The 24,216-nt window shown below is 42.5% G+C and overlaps 1 protein-coding gene across 5 annotated transcripts in view; it reads right to left on the bottom strand.

The window, feature by feature from the left end:
• Positions 1-24,216, bottom strand: part of LARGE1 (LARGE xylosyl- and glucuronyltransferase 1) — a 622,406-nt gene that overhangs the window by 263,048 nt on the left and 335,142 nt on the right. For all 5 annotated transcript variants that reach the window (XM_026447731.1, XM_026447729.1, XM_026447730.1 and 2 more), the window contains one exon: positions 3,429-3,600. In XM_026447731.1, coding sequence (XP_026303516.1) covers positions 3,429-3,600 — 172 coding nt within the window. The remainder of the gene's footprint in view (positions 1-3,428; positions 3,601-24,216) is intronic.

Here is a 24,216-nt window from a genome sequence, read left to right on the forward strand (position 1 = left end):
GCCTACAAAAATACGTTTCCCATGTGAGGGACCCCTGCCAGGTACACCAGATGTATCTCGTGAGAAGCATACCATATCCACGTTCAGCTCCCCTGAATTTTCTGTTAGGACAGGGCTGCTAGCCACTCTGGTACTAGCACCCCAGTGTAGCTAGGGGCTCTCCAAACAGTCTTATTCTTGCAACAGTCCCAACAGTTATAAAACTATCTGGCACCTAGAAGGAGCTCAATAAATATTGACCGAATGGGTGGCTCCTGAACCTGGCCAATAATGGTATGTCTGATTCTTTCTGCTAAGAATGGGTGGTTCTGAAAACCTTCCAGCTGCTGGTGCAGGCTGGGGAAAGGTGCAAACCACTGCCATGGGAGGGAGGTATCTGCTACTTCGCTGAAGTCCAGCTCAGGGAAGATGGGGACATCTCTAAGAGGCTTCTTCTGGTAGAGGCTGAGGATGGGTCTAAGTCCTTAAAAAGGCTTCTTGGTCATTCTCCCAGTAATGAATTTAGGAACAAGGGGCTTTCACAGCACACCACAAAGGAATCTAGTCTACGTGCGATCTGACCAAGAGCCACTGCATCCCCACACAACCAGCTGTTCTCAGAGAGAAAAACTAGCCAGGCCACATTCTATCAACATCACTCCAACTGTTTACAGTGAAAGATGTCAATGACAATTGCCTTTATGAAGGACACTCTCTCTCGGATCGGAACATTCTACACTTATGGGCCTAACAGGCTTTCTTCCTATTCCATGACCTGGCTTCTGATAGTTCGGTTTAGAAAAACGATCACACACATACAAAAGTGATACAAAATAGGGACATATGGAGAAGAGATGAGCTTACTTATTTTCTTTTCATCTCTGTATTTTTCCAGAAAAATTAGGGTGGGCATGGGAAAACCTCTGATGTTTTGTACTCCTTTGCTGGTGATAGATAAACACGCAATGCACTCTGCCTTGTTATTGAGTTCCTTGAAGGCAGGTGCTGTGTTCTCAACAGCCTTAGGTAACAACAGCATCTAATGTATTCCTCTTCACAGTGGGGGCCTAACAAATGCTAGAAATAAACCAACAAAAGAACGAACAAATAAAATGCAGTCCATTAACTCAGCTCCTTGCATTCAAATTTACCTTGTCCCTGTCCTGACCTTGGCCCATATACCCTGCTCAGCCCCAGGAGCTGCCTTGAATCTGAGAGTCCTCCAAATCAAGTCCTTGGGCCAGCTATGGGAGCAGCAAGAGCTCTGGTGCCTTCCCTTGAATGGATGATATCAGCGTATTTAAAATACCCACGATAATTCATGTTGTTATTGGCTACAGAGCTCCACTAGCACTAGAGCCATTGCAAGCTGCAAGAGAATAAACGTGATTTCCTAGCTACAGCTCTACAATTTCTGATGACCTGTTCTGGTGACTATGGTGGTTATACTTATCCAACGGAGACTTACAGCTCTAACTGTATGGTGCAGGTGGAGTATTTTTGGGAAAAGACTCTGAGATGGAAGTCAGCATACAAGAGGTTTATTAGAGTGAGCTCTTGAGAACAGCACCTAGGAAAGGGAAGGGGAAAGCAGGACTAGGCAGAGGGGAAAATCGACCTGTGAGGCAGTCTCCGAGTGTAGCAGATGATCCTGCAGGATCTCATGTCCATCAGTCATTCCACGATGTGTGGCGTCCCGGGAAGGGGTGTGGCCACAGGCATGGCCACTCACTTCAACTAAGGCAACTGCAAAAAGGGCCGATGCCGGGGAGCCTCTTCTGCAGGGACTACTCCCAGCAGCTGGGGTAATAAGGTCTTTATTCCCAAAGGAGAATGTGGGAGTCTAGTGCATACGACCACCATTCTCACCCGATGAGATAGAGCACAACTAGGAGCTCCTCCATGACAGCTTCCCAGCTACCTTCTCTAACCCCTAGGAGAGGTGACAACTCTCACTGTCCTCTCATTACTCATCTCCTTATTTGCAGAGCCAGTCATACTGCTTGACACCCAGTAGGGATGCAATAAACGCCGGTTGAAGACATGCATCACTGAACACTCAACATCAGCATAAAGAAACGAATAAAACACCATGTAATTATAGAAAAACTGCCCCTCGTGAGTTCACTGTGATCAGAAAGAGAAAAACAAAGCAGACACGATAGGGGAACCTGAAAAGGGCAGCGGATGGAAGCCAAGACACAGGCACTCTGATCTCACCTCTGGGAAAAGCTTGCATCCCTCTGAGCTTCCGTTTCTTTCTTTATGAAACAAAAGGACATGTCCACGCGTTCTATGAAGATTAGAGAGCTGTGACATACTCAGCTTCAACAGCTGTCCTAACTGAGGTCATTGTCAGTGTCATTATTGACATGAATAAGAAAAGCAAATTTTGATTCCGATAAGGGAAGGAGTCCCGGGGATCACAATGTCATTCCCATGATTTGGTGAAGACTTTCCTCAATTAGCCCAGAGCTCAGACGCCCTGAGAAGGAAGCAGGGAGTGACCGGGGCAGGCAAGGAAATTCACTCTCTGTTCATGAATAGAAACAGAAACCAACAGGAGTATCCTGTGATTTATGAAAATGCTGGGATTTAAAATCATTAAGTAGTGTCTTGCTTTCACAGCATATGGAGCTAAGAGGAATGGCAGAAGGCATTTTAAACACAGAAGGGGCCAGTGTGCAATTAAAAAAAAAAAAAAAAAAGGAAAAATTTCACTGTCGAATTTCTTTCTCAATGTACTCATCCAATATAGAAGAATTTTTAAAATAATATAATTTTTAAAAAGACATCTGGGAGAGGGGTATTAAAATAACAGCCTGAGATTTGTGCTAACCTGCCACTTCTCTCACATATCCATGCCACAGTTAATACACCTACCGAGCTCACGACTTCCCACTAGGTACTCTCCTGTACCTCGAGGCTGTGACAAGAGTTACAATAATAGCTATAAAAAAACCCACCAGACTAGAAAGAATGTCTTGTAAAGCCAAACACATACATCTTCTTAAAATGATAAACCACAACGTTAATGAAAGCAAAAGCTGTAAGAACATTTTCAAAAACTCTGGAATCAATACTCCTCTCTACTACCTCACAGGCTTTCTTGGCAATTAGACTATCCGTGGATAAAAAGAAAACCAATGAACGCACGTGCCAACACCAGTATGTGAACACTCCACTATCTGCATACAAAATACACACATTTGATATTCATCTGTTAAAAAATCGTCATTTACTAAAGAAATGTAAACACGTTTCTGTTTTACTCTATTATTTTTCAAATCCAGGCAGAGCTGATATTGAACCATATTTGTAATTCCTTACCTACCGCATTAGCACAACCTCATTTGACGTGACCTCACCTTTTTTAAAGAATCAACTCCTATTCTTGACAAGCTGATACCTACAAGGATATCGGGAAGAAGCAAATGGGCTACCATTACCTTTGAACTTGTGGAACACAGCCCACAGCTCTGCAATGTCAGTGGCAAAGGTGATATCCGTGTCAAGGACGATGACTCTCTCCAGGTTGGCAGGAAGAGTCTTGGTCAGGACAAGCTTCATCAGACCATAAATCCCAGAGTAATGTTTATTGGGGATCCAGGAAACTTCAGACTAGACAGAACAAGGCAGAGAGGGAGTTGGAGAAAGGGAAAAAAAGAAAAATCACTATATTAATTCTTTCCTTAAACATCATAAATAGAGCCTAACACACGAAAAGTATCCAATACAAATTTGTTGAATAAATGAATGAGTTTTCTTTTAAAGATTTATATAATTTGCATTTTGACATGTGAAGTTTTCTGGAGGAAAATGTATCTGAATTAAGGAAGAGAAAAAGTAATAGTTGTGAAATAATTATTACCGCAAATCCTATGTTGAGATTTTTAAATAAAACTTTTGTTATTATAGAAATTAAATAGATCCACTAGAGAAAAAAAGGACATGCAAAAACATAAAGGTCCAAAAATTGAATCCCACTACATATACTTTTGCAACCAATATCGAATTGTTCCTATGTACATATATTTCTTTAAATCATATTCCATTTATGTGTCATTAAATATTAGTAGGTAATGGTATTGTTAAAGCTTATGCTTATTCTTTTAAAACTGTAATTGAACAGATTGCTACTACTGCCTTCTCTTTATTCTCAGATAAACCCACAAGGAGGACCTAGTCATCATGCGACACTCTTCACCTGACAGCAATAGAGGACACATACACAGGACAGAAATGAACCACTCATGGAGCACTGACATTGTGATCCTCACATAATATAATGGAACAATCAATGGTTCGCAGATGGGCAGAGTCATCAGCGAGGCACACACACGGGTGCCATTTTGTGTCCAAAGGCAAGGATAAAAATAAAAGCACCAGTGTGATGAAAGCTCTCGTATATGCACAGTCATTTATGAAGATCATCGTGGGCAGAGGCCCCAACCTGGCCGCTATGGGGAGTTTCCATGGGGGGCAAAGCACACTTATTTTCAAGCGGGTAACCCTTTTAATAGAACCCTTTAAAATGGGGAATATGGCCACCTTACCAGGATTCCAAAAAATATTCATCTCCTTTGACCTTACCTTTGACTATGTTGAGGAGATGTTCGTTAAAAAATTCAGATTTAAAAATTGTGTTTTAGACACCAAAGATGTTCATCACCATGTTACCAAAGGGCAGCCATCAAAATGCCCCAAAATGGAACAATTAATTCAAACATGATACTCTTTTCTTTCTAATAGCATCCCATGTAATTGTTTAAAACAAAGTGGATTAAGATGTAGTTTCTAAAAACCTGCATATGATGTTAAAGGGGGAAAAAACAAGCTTTAAAACTGCTTTTACTTAAAAGCAACTATGTGTAATCAAACCAAATGAAACACATTCACCCAAATTTTATGCAGAGAAAGAAAAAATAGCAGCAAGACATCCAATTGTGTCCGGAGTTGGTTCCTTCTGGTGGGTTCTTGGTCTCACTGACTTCAAGAATGAAGCTGTGGACCTTTGTGGTGAGTGGCACAGCTCTTAAAGGGGGTGTAGACCCAAAGAGTGAGCAGCAGCAAGATTTATTGTGAAGAACGAAAGAACAAAGCTTCTACAGCTTGGAAGGGAACCCCAGCAGGATGCTGCTGCTGGCTGGGATGGCCAGCTTTTATTCTCTTAGTTGTCCCCGCCCACATACTGCTGATTGGTCCATTTTACAAAGTGCTGACTGGTGTGTTTACAATCCTTTAGCTAGACACAGAGCACTGATTGGTGCGATTTTACAGAGTGCTGATTGGTGCATTTACAATCCTTTAGCTAGACACAAAGCGCTGATTGGTGCGTTTTTACAGAGTGCTGATTGGTGTACTTACAATCCTTTAGCTAGACACAAAAGTTCTCCAAGTCCCCACTCGACCCAGGAAGTCCACTGGCTTTACTTCTCATCAGTTTCAAGAAAAAGCATCCCTAACTCTTTATGAGACCCTGTCACCTTACACCCAGGCATCATGGAGGAGGGGAAAAGGACAGGAGCTCAAATCTGGGCTCTAGCCCCACAGAGCATTTGATCTCTCTAAGCCTTGTTTTCTTTACCTGTAAAATGGAGTGTGTTTCAGAGATGGAATGGGTCTTATGAGTCAGCATGGAGAGCCTGTCTCATAGCTTCCCTAAATTGGCCTCCTCTGTGCCTGTTTTCCCACCGTCACCAGACTATGACATGTTTGAAAACAATGTGGTTACTTAGTTTTTCTTTTAAGAGTAGTTGCTCATTTTTAAAAGTTGGTAAAATGGAGATGATGCCTACTTCACACGGTGGTATAAAAATTAAAAGATATTAAAGGACTCAAGGGCCTGGTACCCACCCTTCTTCCTGATCCCTCTATCTTATTCTAAGTATTTAGACATCAATGCCTCTTTCAGTACTTCCTGATGAAGGTAAGGGTCTCCAGGATGTATGCAGGAGAGCAAAAAACCGAGGTGGCAGAGTCAGACATGCCTGGATTTAGATTCCAGTATCATCACTTAATCGCCATGTCACCTTGGACAGGTTTGCTCAGCTTGTCTGAGTTTCTCCTAGTTATAAAGGTCATCCCTCCTTTTTAAAAAAAATTTTCAGTTTAGATTCTGGGGGTACACACGCATGTTTGTTACATGAGTACACTGTGTAATAGTGGAGACTGGACTTCCAGTACACCTGTCACCTGAGTGTTGAACATTGTATCCAGCAGGCAATTTTTCACCCCTTACCCAGCTCTCATCCTCTCTTCTTTTGGAGACCCCAGTGTCTATTACTTCCAACTTTGTATCCATGTATGCCTATTGTTTAGCTTCCACCTGTAAGTGAGAACGTGTGATATTTGATTTTCTGCTTCTGAGTTAGCTCACTTAGGATAATGGCCTCCAGCTCCATCCATGTTGCTACACTTACTTCATCCTATCAGGCAGGGTGTGGGTGGAAACAGCACACTCTCCCGGGGAATCTAAGGAAGATTTAATAAAAGGACTATTTAATCTAAGTATATGCAGAATTAGGGGCAGTTTAACAAGAACTGTGCAGTTACTAGAGGACAGGAAGAGTACTTGGGGCCATTACTACCACAAGGCCAAAAGCGTCTAGGCCAACAGATGCTGGAATCCAGAGAGAACTGCTGTATAAGTAAGGCTGAGGCAGTGACCTTCAGCAGAGGGACACAGCCTACCTGTGGCAACCCATAAGCCAGAACAGGAAGAAACATCTCACTGTTACCCTCCTCTTGCCCACCAGTATCCCGGGAGGGGAGCCCTCTGGTCAACCCTAATGGAAACCAGAGCGAAAGTGAGATTAGAGATGCTTTATGCATCAGCCTCATGGAGCATAAAGTGAGAGTTAGGGCAAGAGAGTACCTAGAAGGAAAAAACTCACACAACCAACAGAGTCATACAGTTAACAAAAGGACAAATTAAATGAACAACAACAAAATCAAAGCACAATGCCTTGGCCGGGTGCAGTGGCTCACACCTGTAATCCCAGAATTTTAGGAGGCTGAGGCGGGTGGATCACCTGAGGTCAGGAGCTTGAGACCAGCCTGAACAACATGGAGAAATGCCATCTCTACTAAAAATACAAAATTAGCCGGGTGTGGTGGCACACGCCTGTAATCCCAGCTACTCGGGAGGCTCAGGCAGGAGAATCACTGGAACCTGGGAGGCAGAGGTTGCACTGAGCAGAGATCACACCATTGTACTCCAGCCTGGGCAACAAAAGCGAAACTCTGTCTCAAAAAAAAAAAAAAAAAAAAAAAAAAAAAAAGCACAATGTCTCGTATATAATAGGTACAAAACACGTTTCTGGAACAGATGGATGGATGGATGGATGGATGGATGGATGATGGATGAATGGATGAATGAATGTATGAATGGATGATGGATGAATAGATGGATGGATGGATGATGGATGAATGGATGAATGGATGATGGATGAATAGATGGATGGATGGATGATGGATGAATGAATGGATGGATGGATGGATGAATGGATGAATTCATCCAAAACACATTTCTGGAACGGACGGATGGATGGATGGATGGATGGATGGATGGATGGATGGATGAATGGCTGAATGGATGATGGATGGATGGATGGATGGATGGATGGATGGATGGATGATGGATGGATGAATGGACGGATGGATGGATGAATGGATGATGGATGAATGGATGGATGACGGATGAACGGATGGATGGATGATGGATGGCAGGCAGGCATAGGAAGGCAGGTGATTTGTCTACAATCCCACAGCAAGCAAGATGCAAAGCTCTAAGAGTCACAATTTGCCAGGAGAAGGTTTGTGTTCTTTCCCCAAACTACATCATCCTTCCTTTGGAGTGAGATTCCTGACTAGCCATTACAGTAAGATCCGAGGACTCAGTGAGGAGTTCCCTCCCATGTGCTTTATAAACATCTTCCTCATGAAAGCCCTGGCCTTTGGGGGTTAGCTCAGCCTCCTCTCTCCTCTAACAATCCGCCTGAACTGAGGCTTGGCAATCATCAGTCCATGCTGCAGAGCCGCGCTATTTAATCAGACCTTTGATTAACTTACTCATCTATTTTGGTTACCATCAAAGCAGGAGAGCTGGGTGAAGACTGAACACCAGAGTGATGGGTTAAGCTGTCTAATTAGATTGCCCTGACTCTCCGTTTTATTTTTAACACACATGTGAGGCACTCAGTTACACCGCAAAACAGGAAGACTACAGGAATAAATTAATCTCAACATGAGCCCAGTCCTGAATGTCGCTCCAAGTCCCCAACTTAATACATAATCAATTAAGTCCGAGTGTCCAATTAGTCATAAAGGAGGCAATGGGATGAGTTTGTATTCAGAAAGAAAGCCCCAGGAAAAGGCGGAAAATTAAGAAATTTTGTGGAGGGGAAAGAACGTGTGGCAAGAAGCAGGTACATTTATTACGAATAGCTCAGCCTCTTAGAAACAGCATGATATCTAGCACACTCTTCCCCCACCTCCGTCCATACTCTCCTCCTCCAAGTCTCAACTTAGAAATCACTGCCTTCCAGCCACCACCACCCCCACAGCCCCAGGCTGGATTAGGGGCTCCCAAAGCAAGAAGCAAGCTGTTTCCCTTCCTCTAGCACGCATGTTATCCTGCTGGGTTCAATTTTCCATGCCCCTCTCCTGCACTTGACTGAAACTCCTTGAGGCAGGGACAATGTCTTTTTTACTGTGGTAACAACATAGTAATTACTCAAAAACTGCTTGATGAATGTGCATGACTATGGAGTCAGCCAGGCCTGAGTTCATTTTCCTCTGACATTTTCCTCACCTAGGAGCAGAAATGTTTACGATTGCTAAAATCCAGGGTCAGTACGGTGCAATGGAAGAGGCAGTTGGTTGCGCCCCGAAGCCTGGGCTATAGAACTGGTTCCACTTTTAATGAGCTGTGTGACCTCAGGTAACTCACTTAACCTTCTTGAGTCTTAGTTTTCTCATCTGGAAAATGGGGGCCTGCAATGTTATGGTATTCACAGGAGAAGGTGTAGCATCCAGCCTCATGCTGGGCAAGCAACAGGTCTCCGCCAAGCCCATTTCTCCTCTCTCAGTGAATGCCTATCAGCAATACCCAAGTTCAGATGACTCAGAATTTGGGGCATGATAAAAGCAGCAAATTCTGGTACCTTTGAAGGTAAAGGGGAAGTCAGGAATGCAGATGGTTTTGTCACGGGAAATAAGCTACTTATCACCTTGTCCTATGTTTCTGTAAAAAATGAGACAGGCAGATCATGAGGTCAGGATATCGAGACCATCCTGGCCAACATGGTGAAACCCCGTTTCTACTAAAAATACAGAAATTACTTGGGCATGGTGGCAGGCTCCTGAAGTCCCAGTTACTCAGGAGGCTGAGGCAGGAGAACTGCTTGAACTCAGGAGGCGGAGCTTGCAGTGAGCCAAGACAGCGCCAATGTACCCCAGCCTGGCGACAGAGCGAGACTCCATCTCAAAAAAAAAAAAATAAATAAATAAATAAATAAATAAATAAATAAAGAAAGAAAGAAAGAAAAAATCACAACCTGGAATCTGGAAAATGTAAAGTCCCTCCCTCTGGTAGATCTCCAAACCTGGACAGCACACTTTGGGTTTGAGGAGCAGGAAAAGTGCGTGGGAGTGATTAGCCATGCAACCTTTTGGGGCAGTCTCTTCATGCAATCCACACTGGTATTAATCTCATTTCCACGCCGCAACACACTTCAGTCCAACCAGGAACTTCTCACATCATGGGCTCAACGGAGAGAAGAGCACCCTCAAAGGCAGGTTGAGGAAACCTGGAGAGCACCACGCAGATTTCCCCAAGAGCATCCCATACAGAAGACAACACCTGGCAGAGTAATAACCCACCGTGTTGTTCATCATTATCAACACGCCAAAGGGTTCATGTAATTAAAAAGATAATAAAAATGAGAGTTAGTTTATTCTAAGGGGCAGATCATTATCCTTGCAATGGCTGTTAATAATTCTAAGCAGCATGGTCTCAACTCCAATCAGCAAAAATGCAGTCATGCCCAAGATTATCACCTAATTCACTTACGTAAAGGGAGCAACCCCAGGTTTTAAGGGTTTTATGCAAACTGGAGGGTGGGGGATGCTTTCAAAGGGAAATTTGCCTTCCTGAAGAAGCTGCCAATTACCAGGTAGACCCAAAGGGGAGCATCTATGAGGCGGTGCAGGTGGTTCTAGGGTGTATCTGATGCCAGGTGGTCCACAGAAAAGTTGACCAGATTAGCAGTATGAGTACAGAGGCAGAGGACTAGACAGTGGACACACCTCACCTCTAAAGGTGACTGCTCAAAACACAGGGGATGGAGGAAAGCCATGTCTCAATGGTGATGACACATTTCTGACCTTTGATAAATAAGGGAAAGACAGGAAAAGAGGCTGGTTTTGTCAGGAAATGATGCTCATTCCTTCTTCGAGATGTGGATTTCCAGGAGTCACTGAGATACCCTAGTCAAGATAATAATAGAAAATACGCCTAGCACATACTGGGTGTCAGGCATTGTGGCAAGACCTTTATATGGGCTGGCCTATTTAAACCCCTCCTAACAAGCTTAAGGGTTATATATTATTTAGTACCCAAAGTTTGGGGGTCCTTTCCCTTACCTCAACTTTCAGTCCTCCAGTCCTAGATACTCTACTCTGAAATGATGTGTTTCTCTCTTCCCCTCCTTTCCCACTGGCCCTGGCCTATTCAGATGTGCTCTTCACTCTTCTGATTTACTATAGGGTCAGGACTGAGCCTCTGCCTCCATCCAGACAAATTTTCATTCTCCAAGCAGCTTTTCAGATAATTAGGTACAATGTCTTTAGAGCTGGGCATTCCTGGCTTCCAAATCTCTCCAGGCCTAAATCTTCTCACCTGTAAAAAGGGTAATAGTAGAATATCCTGCTTCCTTCCTAACGTGTTACTATATTTGTAATCTGTAAGCTCCCCTCTACCATACTGGAAATATTTTTTGCTCAAAACAGATTGCTTACCTATATTAACATTTTGCTGTGGATTGCAAATCACCTTGACATATTTTAAAAAATTTAAAAAAGAAGTCATCTCAGCTGCAGAATGTTTGAAAAGTCATTTGCCTTTCATGTTGTTTCTGAGTGGTTGTCTTGGCAACCAACCTATATGTTCAGAGTATAATTGTTAAGAAATAGAAGTGGGGTGGGGCTTAAGACGCTGGGACAGAGACACTGGCGGATGCCTTGGCAGAAGATCGTGAAATGAGCACGAGCTTTGGAGTCCGTCTGGCCCAATTCTGAATCCCGACTCTACCATAACCAGCCTGGCAAACTCACCTAAGTCTCAATCTCCCCACCCATAAAACAGAGAAAACAATACACATTGCATGAGGTTTGAAAAAGAGGAGAATCACTTGAGCCCAGGAGGTGGAGGCTGCAGTGAGCAGAGATTGCACCACTGCACTCCAGCCTGGGCGACAAGAGTGAGACTTTGTTTCAAAATAAATAAATAAATAAGTAAATAAATAAATAGAAATAAAATAAAATAAAATAAAATAAATAAAATGGTTAACAACACATACTCTGGAGACTGTCTGGGTTTGAATACTGGCTCCATCATTCACTGTCTGGGTCATTCTGGGCAAGCAGTGAAATCTCTATGTACCTCAGTTTTCATCTGTAAAATGGGGCTACTTACAGCACATATTCCATGGGATTGTGAGAATTCTGGCGCTATATATAAGCAATGGCTATTGTTAACTGTTAATATTATGACTGATGATAATAAGAGCAAAAGACAATATTCACCTCTATTGAAGGCATCTGCTGTCACACACCTGTAATCCCAGCACTTTGGGAGGCCGAGGCAGACAGATCACCTGAGGTCAGGAGTTCAAGACCAGCCTGGCCAACATGGTGAAACCCCATCTCTACTAAAAACACAAACATTAGCTGGATGTGGTGGCAGACGCCTGTAATCCCAGCTACTCGGGAGGCTGAGGCAGGAGAATCACTTGAATCCAGGAAGTGGAGGTTGCGGTGAGCTGAGATCAAGCTACCGCACTCCAGCCTGGGCAACAAAGCAAGACTCCATCTCAAAACAAACAAACAAAAAGTCATCTGCATTTGTGAGTATTCATCCTTGGCAGCACAGAGAAACTCCAGTTTAGCTCAGTTGAGATCATTTAATGGGACATTTATGGAACACCTTAATATGGGGCAGGTACTGAGGAGGGTGAGGGACCAGGGTCCATGATGAAGGAAACATGGCTGATGTTCTCAAGGAGTCTGTGGTTTAGCGGATATTCAGTATCCAGGACTGCACAACAAGTCACCTCAAAATGCAGCAGCTTAAAATAGCAACAGTTATAAACTCAAATGGTTTCCGTGTGTCAGGAATCTGGGAGTGTATTCGCTGCGGGTGGTTCTTAGGATTCCTCCTGAGGTTGCAGTCATCTGAATACTCGCTCTGGGATGTAAGATCTAACTATATGCTGGCTCCCACATACGTGCCTGGCAGGTGATGCCAGCTGTCAATAAGAAGGCTCAGGTTTTTGCCACATGGACCACTCCAGAAGGCTGCTTGAGAGTCTTTACAACATGCTGGCTGGGTTTCCCCAAAGTGAGGTCCCAAAGACAGCAAGGTGGAGGGAAGGTTCTTTTGAAGACTTGGCCTCAGAATGAACATGGTATCATTCCTGCAATGTCTTACCGGTTATACAGGTAAGTTTATGCAATGTGGGAAGGGACTAGACATGGGAGTGAATGAATGCTAAGAGCTGGGAATTACTGGGTGCCATCTTGGAAATTGGCTACCACATCTCTAATTATAAAATGGTATGAAACTACACTGTGATATTTCCAAGTACAGCCATCCTTGGGAGTCTGTGGGGTACTGGTTACAGGACCCCTCTTGGATATCAAAATCCAAAGATGCTCAAGTCTTGATATAAAATGGTGCCATATTGCATATAACCTACGCACATCCTCCTGTATACTTCAAATCATCTCTAGATTACTTCTAACACCTAATACAGTGTAAAAATTACGTAAACAGTTGTTGTATTGTTTTGGGAATGACAAGAAGGTCTACACATGTTCAATATAGATGCAACCATGTGATTTTTTTTTTTTTCCAAGTGTTTTCAACCCTTGGTTGGTTGAGATATGTATAGCAGTGGTCCACTAGAAGGACGATTAAAGGGGAGTGATAAGAAAGGAGGGACAACAATCAGATAGAGATGTCTGGAGGAAATAAACCTTAAATTTGGTCTTGGAAAATGAGTTGAAAATTGAGATTCTCAAATATTGGGAGAAAAGCATGATAGGACAATGAAGGCACAGATAAATAAACAATTGTGTGTGTGTGTGTGTGTTTGTGTGTAACATAACTATAGTCTGATACACTTAATGAAAAAACTTACAGCTGAAAATGATAGAGGTGGATATGGAAAGGCAGGACAGGATCAAATGTTGGAGAAGACCAGGACCATATGCCATGCAAAAGAGCACTGGACAACATCCCAGAGACGGTGGGAAAAACAAAACGGGTTTCATTAGCTAAGAGATGTGATGTCATCTGTATTTTTGGAATATACTCTAATGATTTATGGAGGAAAGATTAACAGAAGGCAGCTGAGAGGCATCAGAACCTTGGAGGAAGCCTGGTGAAAATGCAGATTCCCAGGATCCTACTGAGAGGTTATGATTCATTAGATCTGTGGAAGGGCCTAGAAATCCGTATTTTAAAACCAGCACCCTGGATGACTCAAAAGCAAGTCTCCATAGATTACACTCTAAGAAACACCAAGTTAGGAGACACAGAAAATGCTATTTCTCAAGGTCTTCTTGGCTGAATCATTTGTACTGGATCAACAACCAACTTATTGTTCAGAAACAAGTCATAAGATAGCCCCAAGCTTAAGTGCCCCATCTGAAACTGATACTTTGTTGGATTTATAGGGAGAGTAGACCTTTTTCACATATTAATAAAAGAAAGTGTTGATGTAAGATCAGGAGTTCTTTAGCTATCTCTATGCCTCACAGGTAGTTAATGACAGTGAGGCCAGGAAGGCTTCTTGGCTGTACTTCTCTTTACATTGAGAAGTCTTATTTCAATACAAGCAGCTCTAGGTCAGCTACAGCAAAATTCTTAGTAACCAGCATCAACAGGAGAACTGAATTACATATTTCATGTCTTCTTACATTAGCAACTTAGAAGAAAATGTTGTGAGAGCTTTAAAGCTGGTCTTTGCAGGTGACAGCAATCTCCTGTAAGCATCAATGAACATTTATTCAGACATACAACCCTAGCCCAAAATAAGATTAGCTGGCTTGCACCTAAAAATGCTCATTATTCAGAGGTCTACTAAGAAATGATCTTCTGCAAATGTAAGTCATTCCAGAATGATGACAAAGGTGAAGTGAACCAAGGGGAATGTGATTGTGGATCTACAGACACGTCTCTCCTCCTATCAGTGGCACAAAATCCCTTCCTCTCTCATCGCCCAGCAAGACGCATCCTCTACTTAGCTTTGCGAAGCTTGAGGGGATTGGTCACTGGAGCATTTACAGATTGCCGGAACATCCCTCAGTACTTAATGTTACGACATGGAGCATTTCAAAGCACTGGGAGTTCTGATCTGTGAACTGGACTGTTACAGTGGTTTAATTTCCTGAAATATAGCTGCCTTCTTAACTAATAGATTTTTCAATGCACTGAGGAGAAAATTGCATTAGCTCCTGCGTAGCCTGATCTTAATATTTTTAGAAGCTGCAATTCTTATTACAGTGCACAGTATGTATTTATGTATGTAGACTTAGCACAGTGTCTGACAAATAGAAGGCACTCAATGAATAGTTTTGAAAAAGCAAAACAATGCATTTATGCAAACAACACTTACTGAGAACCATTGCTTCTGCTGGGGATATACTGATGGACGGACCTGCTTCATTCATTCATCATTCATTCACTCATTCATTTATTCAACAAACACTTCAGAGACTTCTAAGTGTCAAGTTCTGTGCCAGATGACTGCATTGAGGAAATAACAGCACAGTTTTTGAAATTATTATAACAAATAATATGTTATAATATTTATTTCATTTTTAAAATATATATATGTAATATTTATTTATTTTATTTCAAAATAAATTTCAAAAAGGATGATCACAGCTGTCACGGTCGTGGTTTACTCTGATAGGAAGTGGGAGTGAGGGAGGCTGGGGCATGGGATGGTGAAGATATCCAGGTGGCTTTGGTGCTATTGTTCTAGTTTTAAGTTAGATGACGTGGTGCTTTATCAGTGTATGCCATAACCTGTCTATCTGCAGTCTTCATATGTATGTGAATATGCTCATATGTACGTATATCACCAGCGACCTAGGTACAAGAGTGTGGCCTACAGAGAAGATACATTGGTTAAACTGGACCCTGACTGTAACTTAAAGTCATATGTATGCATATGGATACATACATGTGTGTGTATACATACCCTCTCTATTTGTGGGGGATTGGTCCCAGAACCCTCAAGGATACCAAAATCCTCGGGTGCACAAATGCCCTGATATAAAATAGTGTAGTATTTGCATATAGCCTAGGTATATCCTCCCATATACTTTGTCATCCTAGATTGCTTATTAATACCTAATGCAATGTAAATGCCATGTAAATGGCTGTCATACAGTATTGTTTAGAGAATACTGAAAAGAAAATAAATATCTATACATGTTCAGTTCAGGTGTACCCATCTACTCTTTTCCCCTGAATACTGTCAAGTCTTGGTTGGTTGAATCCAAGAATACAGAACCCACAGATATATATAGGCGACTATATATGTGTGGTGTACTTAGTTATATTTAATTCCCATTCAAAGTGCTAAGAAGAGAGATGATCATTCTGCTATTAAATGCAAGTAGAAAAAAAGACTTCATTTCTGTTACCATAAATTTATTCTATTGCATGCATTCTTAACAGATACAAAAGTTGGTTCTTGTGGGGATCCAAAAAAAAAAATCAGATATTCCAATGGTTTGGTATTAAAATCTCATGTTAGAGGTTTAATCAGGGAAATAAAAAGTATAAAAAGGCACACAGGAGAGGGGAGTGATATTGTTTAAAAAGAGATTAAGAAACATCACCCTCCAGGATCATATAACACTAAAATAGTCACAAAACAGAGAAGTATGCAAAAGCACACACACACACACATCTCAAAAACCTGCTCCCTGATCTTAGCCTCTGCTGAATCCAACAGTTCTTTCCTGCCTTTCTGAATTTAATCAGAAGGCAGCTGAATCAGAAAACACACTTCTCTGTTGTCAAGTTCATCCGGATATTTGGGGAGCAATTTCTCTCGCTATCACAACCATTCCTTCTTCCACTCTTACCTCCGCCTTCCCATGGAGCCATCTAAAAAGGGCAGCCACATAGGCTGCAATTAAAAAAGCCCCACACTGCTCTGCATTAATGAGGCATTTTGCTTTTCATTTTTAGAGGGCTCTTTAGCACTTTGTAGGTGACATCCTTGCCTGTGACAATCTCTGTTGCCAGCTGCGGAGATCTACCTCACAGGTGAATTTGAACACACGGGCAGCAACTTACAAGCAGGCAAAGAGTTGAGGAGGATGACCCAGAGGTGTCCCTTTATTAATTTCTGGTTGGTTTAAAAACTGTTTTCTTTCACCACACATACAAGGCAAAAGTCTCTTGGTGTAGTAAAAGGAAAACCTTGTCAATGGCAGTCCGAATTTCTTCCGGCTGACATCCAAAAGGAGTCTCTTCACTGGTCACCCGGAAAAAGATGATGGCTTCACTCAGCTCTTGTAATACATCTAACGAACATTAACCAAAGGTCTTATTGCAATTTTGAATATTTTTAACCTTGACCTTGAAGCCCTGCTTCAGAAGATTTAGACCGTGGTAATGTTGACATTCACCCCCCAACAACAGGCCCTTACTGTTTAATATGATGGTTGTCAAGGCAACCAGATTGTGAGGATGGCTGTCTAACCTGTCTAGATTTAGAATTTATCATACATGAGAATGCAGAAGGGAAAAATGTCACCCTTAGAAGGTACTATAGAAGACGGTACATGGTACAAGGTAATTCCATTATGCTTTTACTTCCACTTGGGGATTTGGCTACTGATCAAAGGAATTCCTAATGCTCTAAATCTCCTTTAAAAAAATCACCTAATTCCAAGAGTGACTCATTTATCTAAATATTTATTGTGTGTGCCAAATTCTGTACTAGATCCTAAGGAAAGACGCGTAAATGAAAAATGTTCCTCTTTCTTAGATCACCATTAAATGGGAAAGAATATTATTATGTTTATAATAACAATAACATTTGTTGAATGCTTACTATGTAACAGACAGTATACTAAAGCAATTTACAAGTATCTTTTAATTCACACAATAACCTTTATTACTATGTGTGATGTAGACATCAAGGAAATCACCCAATTATAATGAATTATAGAAGCTGGGATTAAAAATCAGATTTGCCTCTTTCCAAAAACCTTAATTGTTTTTGGAAACTGATTCAAATATGATCCTCACATGATGATTATGCAGTGAAATCTGAAATTCTTATCAACATTCTCAGAACATAGCAAAATTAATTGTACTCAGAAACGGGAAGTAAAATCAGGAAAGACGAAGGTGACTACTAGATTGAGCTCATACTTTTAGCATAAACAAACATTCCAATGTAGTTATAATAGAGTCATATACCTTCTTAGTACAAACGTTTCTCCAAGGACTGCAAGTGGCCAGTAACACTCAACTGACACAACTGTTAACACCAAAACACAAAGCAGGAAGGGACGGTTGGAAACATACGTCCAGACCCAGAAGATTATTATAACAGATTTTTAACTTCTGTACTTTACTATCCAAAGAGTGTGTGATATGGTTTGGCTGTGTCCCCACCCAAATCTCACCTTGAAATCCCAGGTGTTGTGGGAGGGACCTGGTGGGAGGTAATTGAATCATGGAGGCAAGTCTTTCCCGTGCTGTTCTTGTGACAGTGAATAAGTCTCATGAGATCCGATGGTTTTAAAAAGAGGAGTTCCCCGGCACAAGCTCTCTCTTTGCCGGCTGCCATCCGTGTAAGATGGGACTTGATCCTCCTTGCCTTTCACCATGATTGTGAGGCTTCCCCAGTCATGGGAAATTTTAAGTCCAGTTAAATCTCTTTCTTTTGTAAATTGCCCAGTCTCAGGTATTATCAGCACTGTGAAAATGGACTAACACAGTGTGCCAGGGAAAGTCTCAGCCTTCTAAAACTAACGGCTAGCATTTGCACATTACGCAGGGTCCTGAGCAGGAGCCAAGTAGAGCCTGGGTGTCCTCCTTCAGGACACTGACAAAGACCTGCTGCAGCCCCAGCCCAGGGCTGGCTACACTTTGGAATCACAGGGGCCCACACTACTGGGCCTGCCCCAGAAAAACTAAACTACGACATCTAGTGGTAGGGCCTGGCATTGCCGCTTGTTTGGGTTTGGATCACAAGCCATGCTCAAGTGTCATCCACAGCGGACCCTAGCATTGTTTTGGGCGTGTTGTTTTGTGTTACCAACAGTATCAACTGATTCTTACGTGCAATCAAGCCTGAAACACACAACAATTGGGAAGTGAGCCAATTAATTCTAACTGGGGAAGATCAACACCCAGCTTTGCAACTTTATTTTTTGTTTGCACAGACATTGCTGAGTTCCTACATAGTATACATATTTTTTAATCTCCTGGGAATATTTAAGCGTCCCTGATCTGGAAGCAACATGGAATGATGGTACAAGCACTGTCCTGAATACAAGCTGGAGTGTGGTCAATTCCCTTCTCTGAATTTCAGGTTCTACATCTGCAAAGCAGACACAAGGCAGCCAGGCACCAGTAGCTCACGCCTGTAATCCCAGTACTTTGGGAGGCCGAGGCGGACAGATCACCTGAGTTCGGGAGTTTGAGACCAGCCTGACCAACATGGAGAAACCGCATCTCAACTAAAGATACAAAATTAGCCGGGCATGGTGGTGCAAGCCTCTAATCCAGCTACTCTCGAGGCTGAGGCAGGAAAATTGCTTGAACCCAGGTGGTGGAGGTTGCAGTGAGTCGAGATCACACCATTGCACTCCAGCCTAGGCAACAAGAGTGAAACTCCGTCACAAAAAGAAGGGAAAAAAAAAGCAGACACAAGGCCACCTATTGCTCTGTCAGCGTGAAAATGGGATGATGTACAGGAAAATACCCAGCAGAGGATCTGACAGAATCGAGCTGCTGGTTCATTCTGCATCAAGAAGGAAAAAATATTTCATTATGTGACAGGTGGAATAAAGGCCTGATCACAGTGAGTGAGCTCGAGATGCTAGTCCTTTACCACATGTCATCAGCTGCGATTTTCTCTCCTTCTTTATAATGGCTGGTTTTGGAGGGTGGGACTTATTTATATATACAGTGTAAAGGCAACACACACACTCTGGAACACAATGTACAGTAAGTAATAGCAGCACATTAATAATAACAGGGGATGAGAAAGGGGAGTTTCAGCAGTGCTATTATGCCTCTGAATAAGCTGTTGATCATTGCTTGCTATTTTCTCTTCAAACATGTTATTTAGCCAGTAGTCAGCAGATTTAAAACCCACTGGGGTTCTTGAATTCAGCCTGGCTGAGTGGTTAAATCCAATGAAAATACTCTAGTTAGATGGGTTTTTAGCCAAGGGAGTTGACTATACAAAAGGATACATAACCGGTCAGTTTGTAAGACGTCCATCTTTCAAAAATGGTAATAGGAACAATGGTGATAGTAATAGTAATAATAAGAATGCGTGTGCAGCATTTTCTCATTTACAATGAATTTTTCCATCTATCATTTCATTGGATGCTTGAAATAAATCTGTGAATTAAGCAAGTCAGGGATTCATATCTCTATTTTACATGTAGGAAACTGAGACTTAAAAACATCATTGTCTCAAACTGCACAGGTAGTAAGTGGGAGAGTTAAAATTTGCCCCTTCTGACCTTCAGGAAAATCACTTTTAAAATGTCGAGGGCCTTCTAACACCAGCACCTAATGCTGGAACTTTATCATGGGGAAACAGATGGAATTCAGAGACTGTGAAATATCATCTATTGTTCTCGGCAAGAAAATTCACATTCTGATAGCTTTGTGCACCTTTCCCTAAAATCAGCTTGGTGAAATGGTACAACCAGGGATGAAAACTTGAAATGTTTCCAAGTTTCCTATCCACAGTTAGCTTTGTTTAGAAATAAATAAAGTTATTTTGTTTACATGGCTTGTTTTCCATGCTTCAGTTAGAAGACAGACAGAATCTGGCTGGGCATGGTGGCTCACACCTGTAATCCCAGCACTTTGGGAGGCCAAGGCAGGCAGATCATGAGGTCAAGAGTTCGAGACCAGCCTGACCAGCATGGTGAAACCCCATCTCTACTAAAAATACAAAAATTAGCCAGGTGTGGTGGCGCGTGCCTGTAGTCCCAGCTACTCAGGAGGCTGAGGCAGGAGAGTTGCTTGAACCCGGGAGGCAGAGGTTGCAGTGAGCCGAGATTATGCCACTGCAGTCCAGCCTGGGTGACAGAGTAAGACTCTGTCTCAAAAAAAAAAAAAAAAAAGAATTTGACCCATCAGTGTCCCAAATGAGGAAAGAGAGTAATGAATGGACATCACCATGGGGTCACCAGGTGATGGCAACATCTTAATGCTTCACATGGTTGGGAATAAAACCACACAAATCCATTGAACTGGCCCCTGACTTGAGTGCTTCCATTTTCTATCCCATCACCTTCACAGTCAGCACCTGCCTAGGCCGTGGAGTCACCCCAATTGTGTCAGTTTCTAATATGAAGGGCAATTTTGCCCCCAAGGGACACTTGGCAATACTTGGAGACACTTTTGGTTGTCATGACTTGGGCACTGGGGTGCTACTGGATCTGGGGGGCAGAGGCAAGGCACACCACTCAATATCCTCAGACAGGACGGCCCCCACAACAAAAAAACTATCTGACCCAGAACATCATGAGTGCTAAGGTCGAGGCACCTTGCTCAGAAGTACCAGCTGAAACTCAGAACAAAATGGATGTGGATGCAGAGTCTTTGTCCTGGTACATGAGAGTACACATTTTGTCCCAGTTTTGACCTAATGGAAAATACTGCATTATCTGGAGGTAAGAAAGACCTTGAAAGAGGAAAAAAGATGAGTCTGAAGTCCTCAGAATTCTTACTTAAAGAAAGAAAAGTGACAACTCTTTAACTCCTACATATAAGAGAATTGAATGAGACTTATACATGAGAGAGTATAAAGTTTAGATAAGCTAGATTGTCCAATGACTGACTCAGGGACATCTCTCTTGGCTGGAGGCAATGAACTAGCCATTGGGTGCCATTCTCTTAACAAGAGGGATTACGCCTTTCCACCCTACCTAGGCACTTTGTCCACCCAGCAGGTATGCCTCATCCTAAACCCAACTTCACACTGAACCAAGGTCTCCAAGCTCCAGGTGCTGGACAGCTGATGTTACCTGGCATTCCCCTAAATACTTCCACCAAAGTTCAGACTCTCAGCATCTGAGCCCCAAATGGTAACTTCACTAGGTCAAGAGCACCCTCACGCTTGTCTTGTACAAAAAGAAGAGGAGAGTGAATTCCTTCTGCTAGATAGTAGCTCCAAGCTGTACCTGGCTCTGCTTTCAACCAGGAATACCTCATTGCAGGATGCTGAAAGAATGGGCATTTGTGCCCCCCGCTGATACTGTACTATGTCATTGTTCAGGGGAAACAAACCATATTAAGTATGAGCACGTGTCTACCTTGGACAGCTCTGGTCACATACATTATAGCCTGACTAGATGACAAACAGGACTTCTGTTCTTCCTGCTAAAGCTCAATCCTTCCTCAATTTTCTCCATCTTCCTACCACCATGTACCCACCGACTTGTTCCAGAATTCTAGGAGCTAGACACGATCCCTCTCCCCCACATCCCAGATCTACCTTTCTGTCACAGCCACCATGTCAAACCCTCCCTGTCAAGTCAGCTGTAAAAATGAATCTGCCTCTCAAGGCAGTCACCTCCACAGGATGAAGGCAGTGCATGGAAGTACTTTTCCACAAAAACACCTGCTTTTTGAGAATCATCACAGGGCAAAACACTAAGTCTGGAGAAAATAAATCAATGTTATCTCTTGATTTTCTACTCATCCACCAAGAAGATTCCGACCCTCAGGATCCATACTGTCACCAGGTCACTGGACTTGAAAACCTTTAAGGTCAGGGTTTTGGACTTAGTAGCAATCAGTGCTTCACAAGGTACACAGCAGGCAGCCTGTTGCAAGTTACCCGATAAATAAGAAAATGAGAACCTCGGAAGGAAATTTAACAATGCCTCTCCCATTCAGCTCCATCTTCTGCCCCTGAACCCACTGAATGGGTCAGGGACATTGACTTTAAAATGGATTCTGCACACTGTAAAATGAAAGTTCAATTTTCCAAATATGAGGACAGCTGGGTCCCCACCTATCCAGTATGAAGTGTGCTTCCTTTGCCTTGTTTACCCCTTCAGTAAAGAACTGGAGTACACATATATCTCCCCCATAAGAACACCCTTTGTGATAGATATACTATTTTTACCTGGGAAACTCCTTTAGCACTTTCCAAGACACACACATAGGCATTCCATTTATTTGCTTTCTTTTAATCAAAACGTGGACATACTGACTATACTGATACTGAAACTTCAGAGATAAAAATTGGCCCAACTTTCCCCGCTATGGGCATCCTGACCAGTCCTGGATGTTAGTTTCAGAGATCTGGTTTACTAGTTTCCTCAATTATCAAAAAGGTATGCCCTTCATAAGCGAAAAAGGGAAGGAAGTGTCAGGCAGAGAAAAGAAATGCATTTCTTTCTTTTCTAATAGAAAAAGTTTAATGATAAGAGTATTAACTTTTATAGCTAAGCTGAGCAGATAATAAGCAGGTAAAGGAGTTTTGCTTGGGAAAAGGTATTCTCTTCTTTGGGGAACGAAAGCCTGTCATTAACTCAAAGAGCAAGATAAAATGCTCTTACGCCTTCTCTTCACCACCTCCTCAAAGCTTCTGTGTTCTTGACAACGATGTACCTAGCATGGGGAACACCATACTTCTGCTCCAGTCCTGGAAATCACAGTGGCCCCCAAGGCTCGGCTCAGGGTCCCCCTTCCTCTGTGAAGTCATTCCTGACTATCCAGCTGGTTTGTATTACACTCTTCCCTATTTCATTAGTTTTCACTCAATTCTTGGAGAAGACATGAGCTTTTCCTCACCTGAATTCTGGAACAGTGTGCATTCGGCAAATCCTTATCCACTGACTGATTTGTATCAAGGTACAGACCTGAGTTGCTTCCTCCTAATCAGATGAGAATTCAGCTACCTATTAAATAGAGTTAGCATCAGCTTTTCCAAGCCAGCTGGTTTCCCTGCGCTATGGAAAAAAATGAAAACTCAGCTGGCAGTCCATCCATCTGAATCTTGAAGGAAGTGGGACCTTCCCCACGTACGTATTAGGTGTCTCGGAAAATCCTAACGTGATCCAACCCAAACTCCAAACTGGCTTAAAAGTCACAGATGAAAAAGAGAAAGTAGACTGGGCATGTTGGCTCATGCCTGTAATCCTAGCTCTTTGGGAGGCTGAGGCTGGCGGACCACTTGAGGTCGGGAGTTTGAGACAGCCCGGCCAACATGGTGAAACCCTGTCTCTACTAACAATACAAAAAAATTAGCCAGGCTTCGTGATGCGCACCTGTAATCCCAGCTACTCCAGAGGCTGAGGCATGAGAATTGCTTGAATCTGGGAGATAAGAGGTTGCAGTGAGCCGAGATCGCACCATTGCACTCCAGCCTGGGCGACACAGCAAGACTCTGTCTCAAGGAAAAAGCAAACAACAAACAAACAAACAACAACAAAACAGTAACAACAAAAAACCACAGAAAAAGGAGTGGGAGAGGAGAAACTCACTTATATATATGTTAATTATTCCTGCTCCTAAGATGAGCATTTTCTTCTCACAACAAACCTACACAGGAAACGGGGGAGATTCTTTTGGTTGCCTATCTAGAGAGCTACACTTCAGATTCCCCACTGAGAAGGCTGAAAACACACAGACACACACACACTGAGACACACATAAAAACACACACACAGGCAAAGACACAAAGAATAATCACTTTCTCAGTCTTCCCTGAA

Source organism: Piliocolobus tephrosceles, chromosome 19, assembly GCF_002776525.5.
Source record: "Piliocolobus tephrosceles isolate RC106 chromosome 19, ASM277652v3, whole genome shotgun sequence".
Classification (NCBI taxonomy): domain Eukaryota; kingdom Metazoa; phylum Chordata; class Mammalia; order Primates; family Cercopithecidae; genus Piliocolobus; species Piliocolobus tephrosceles.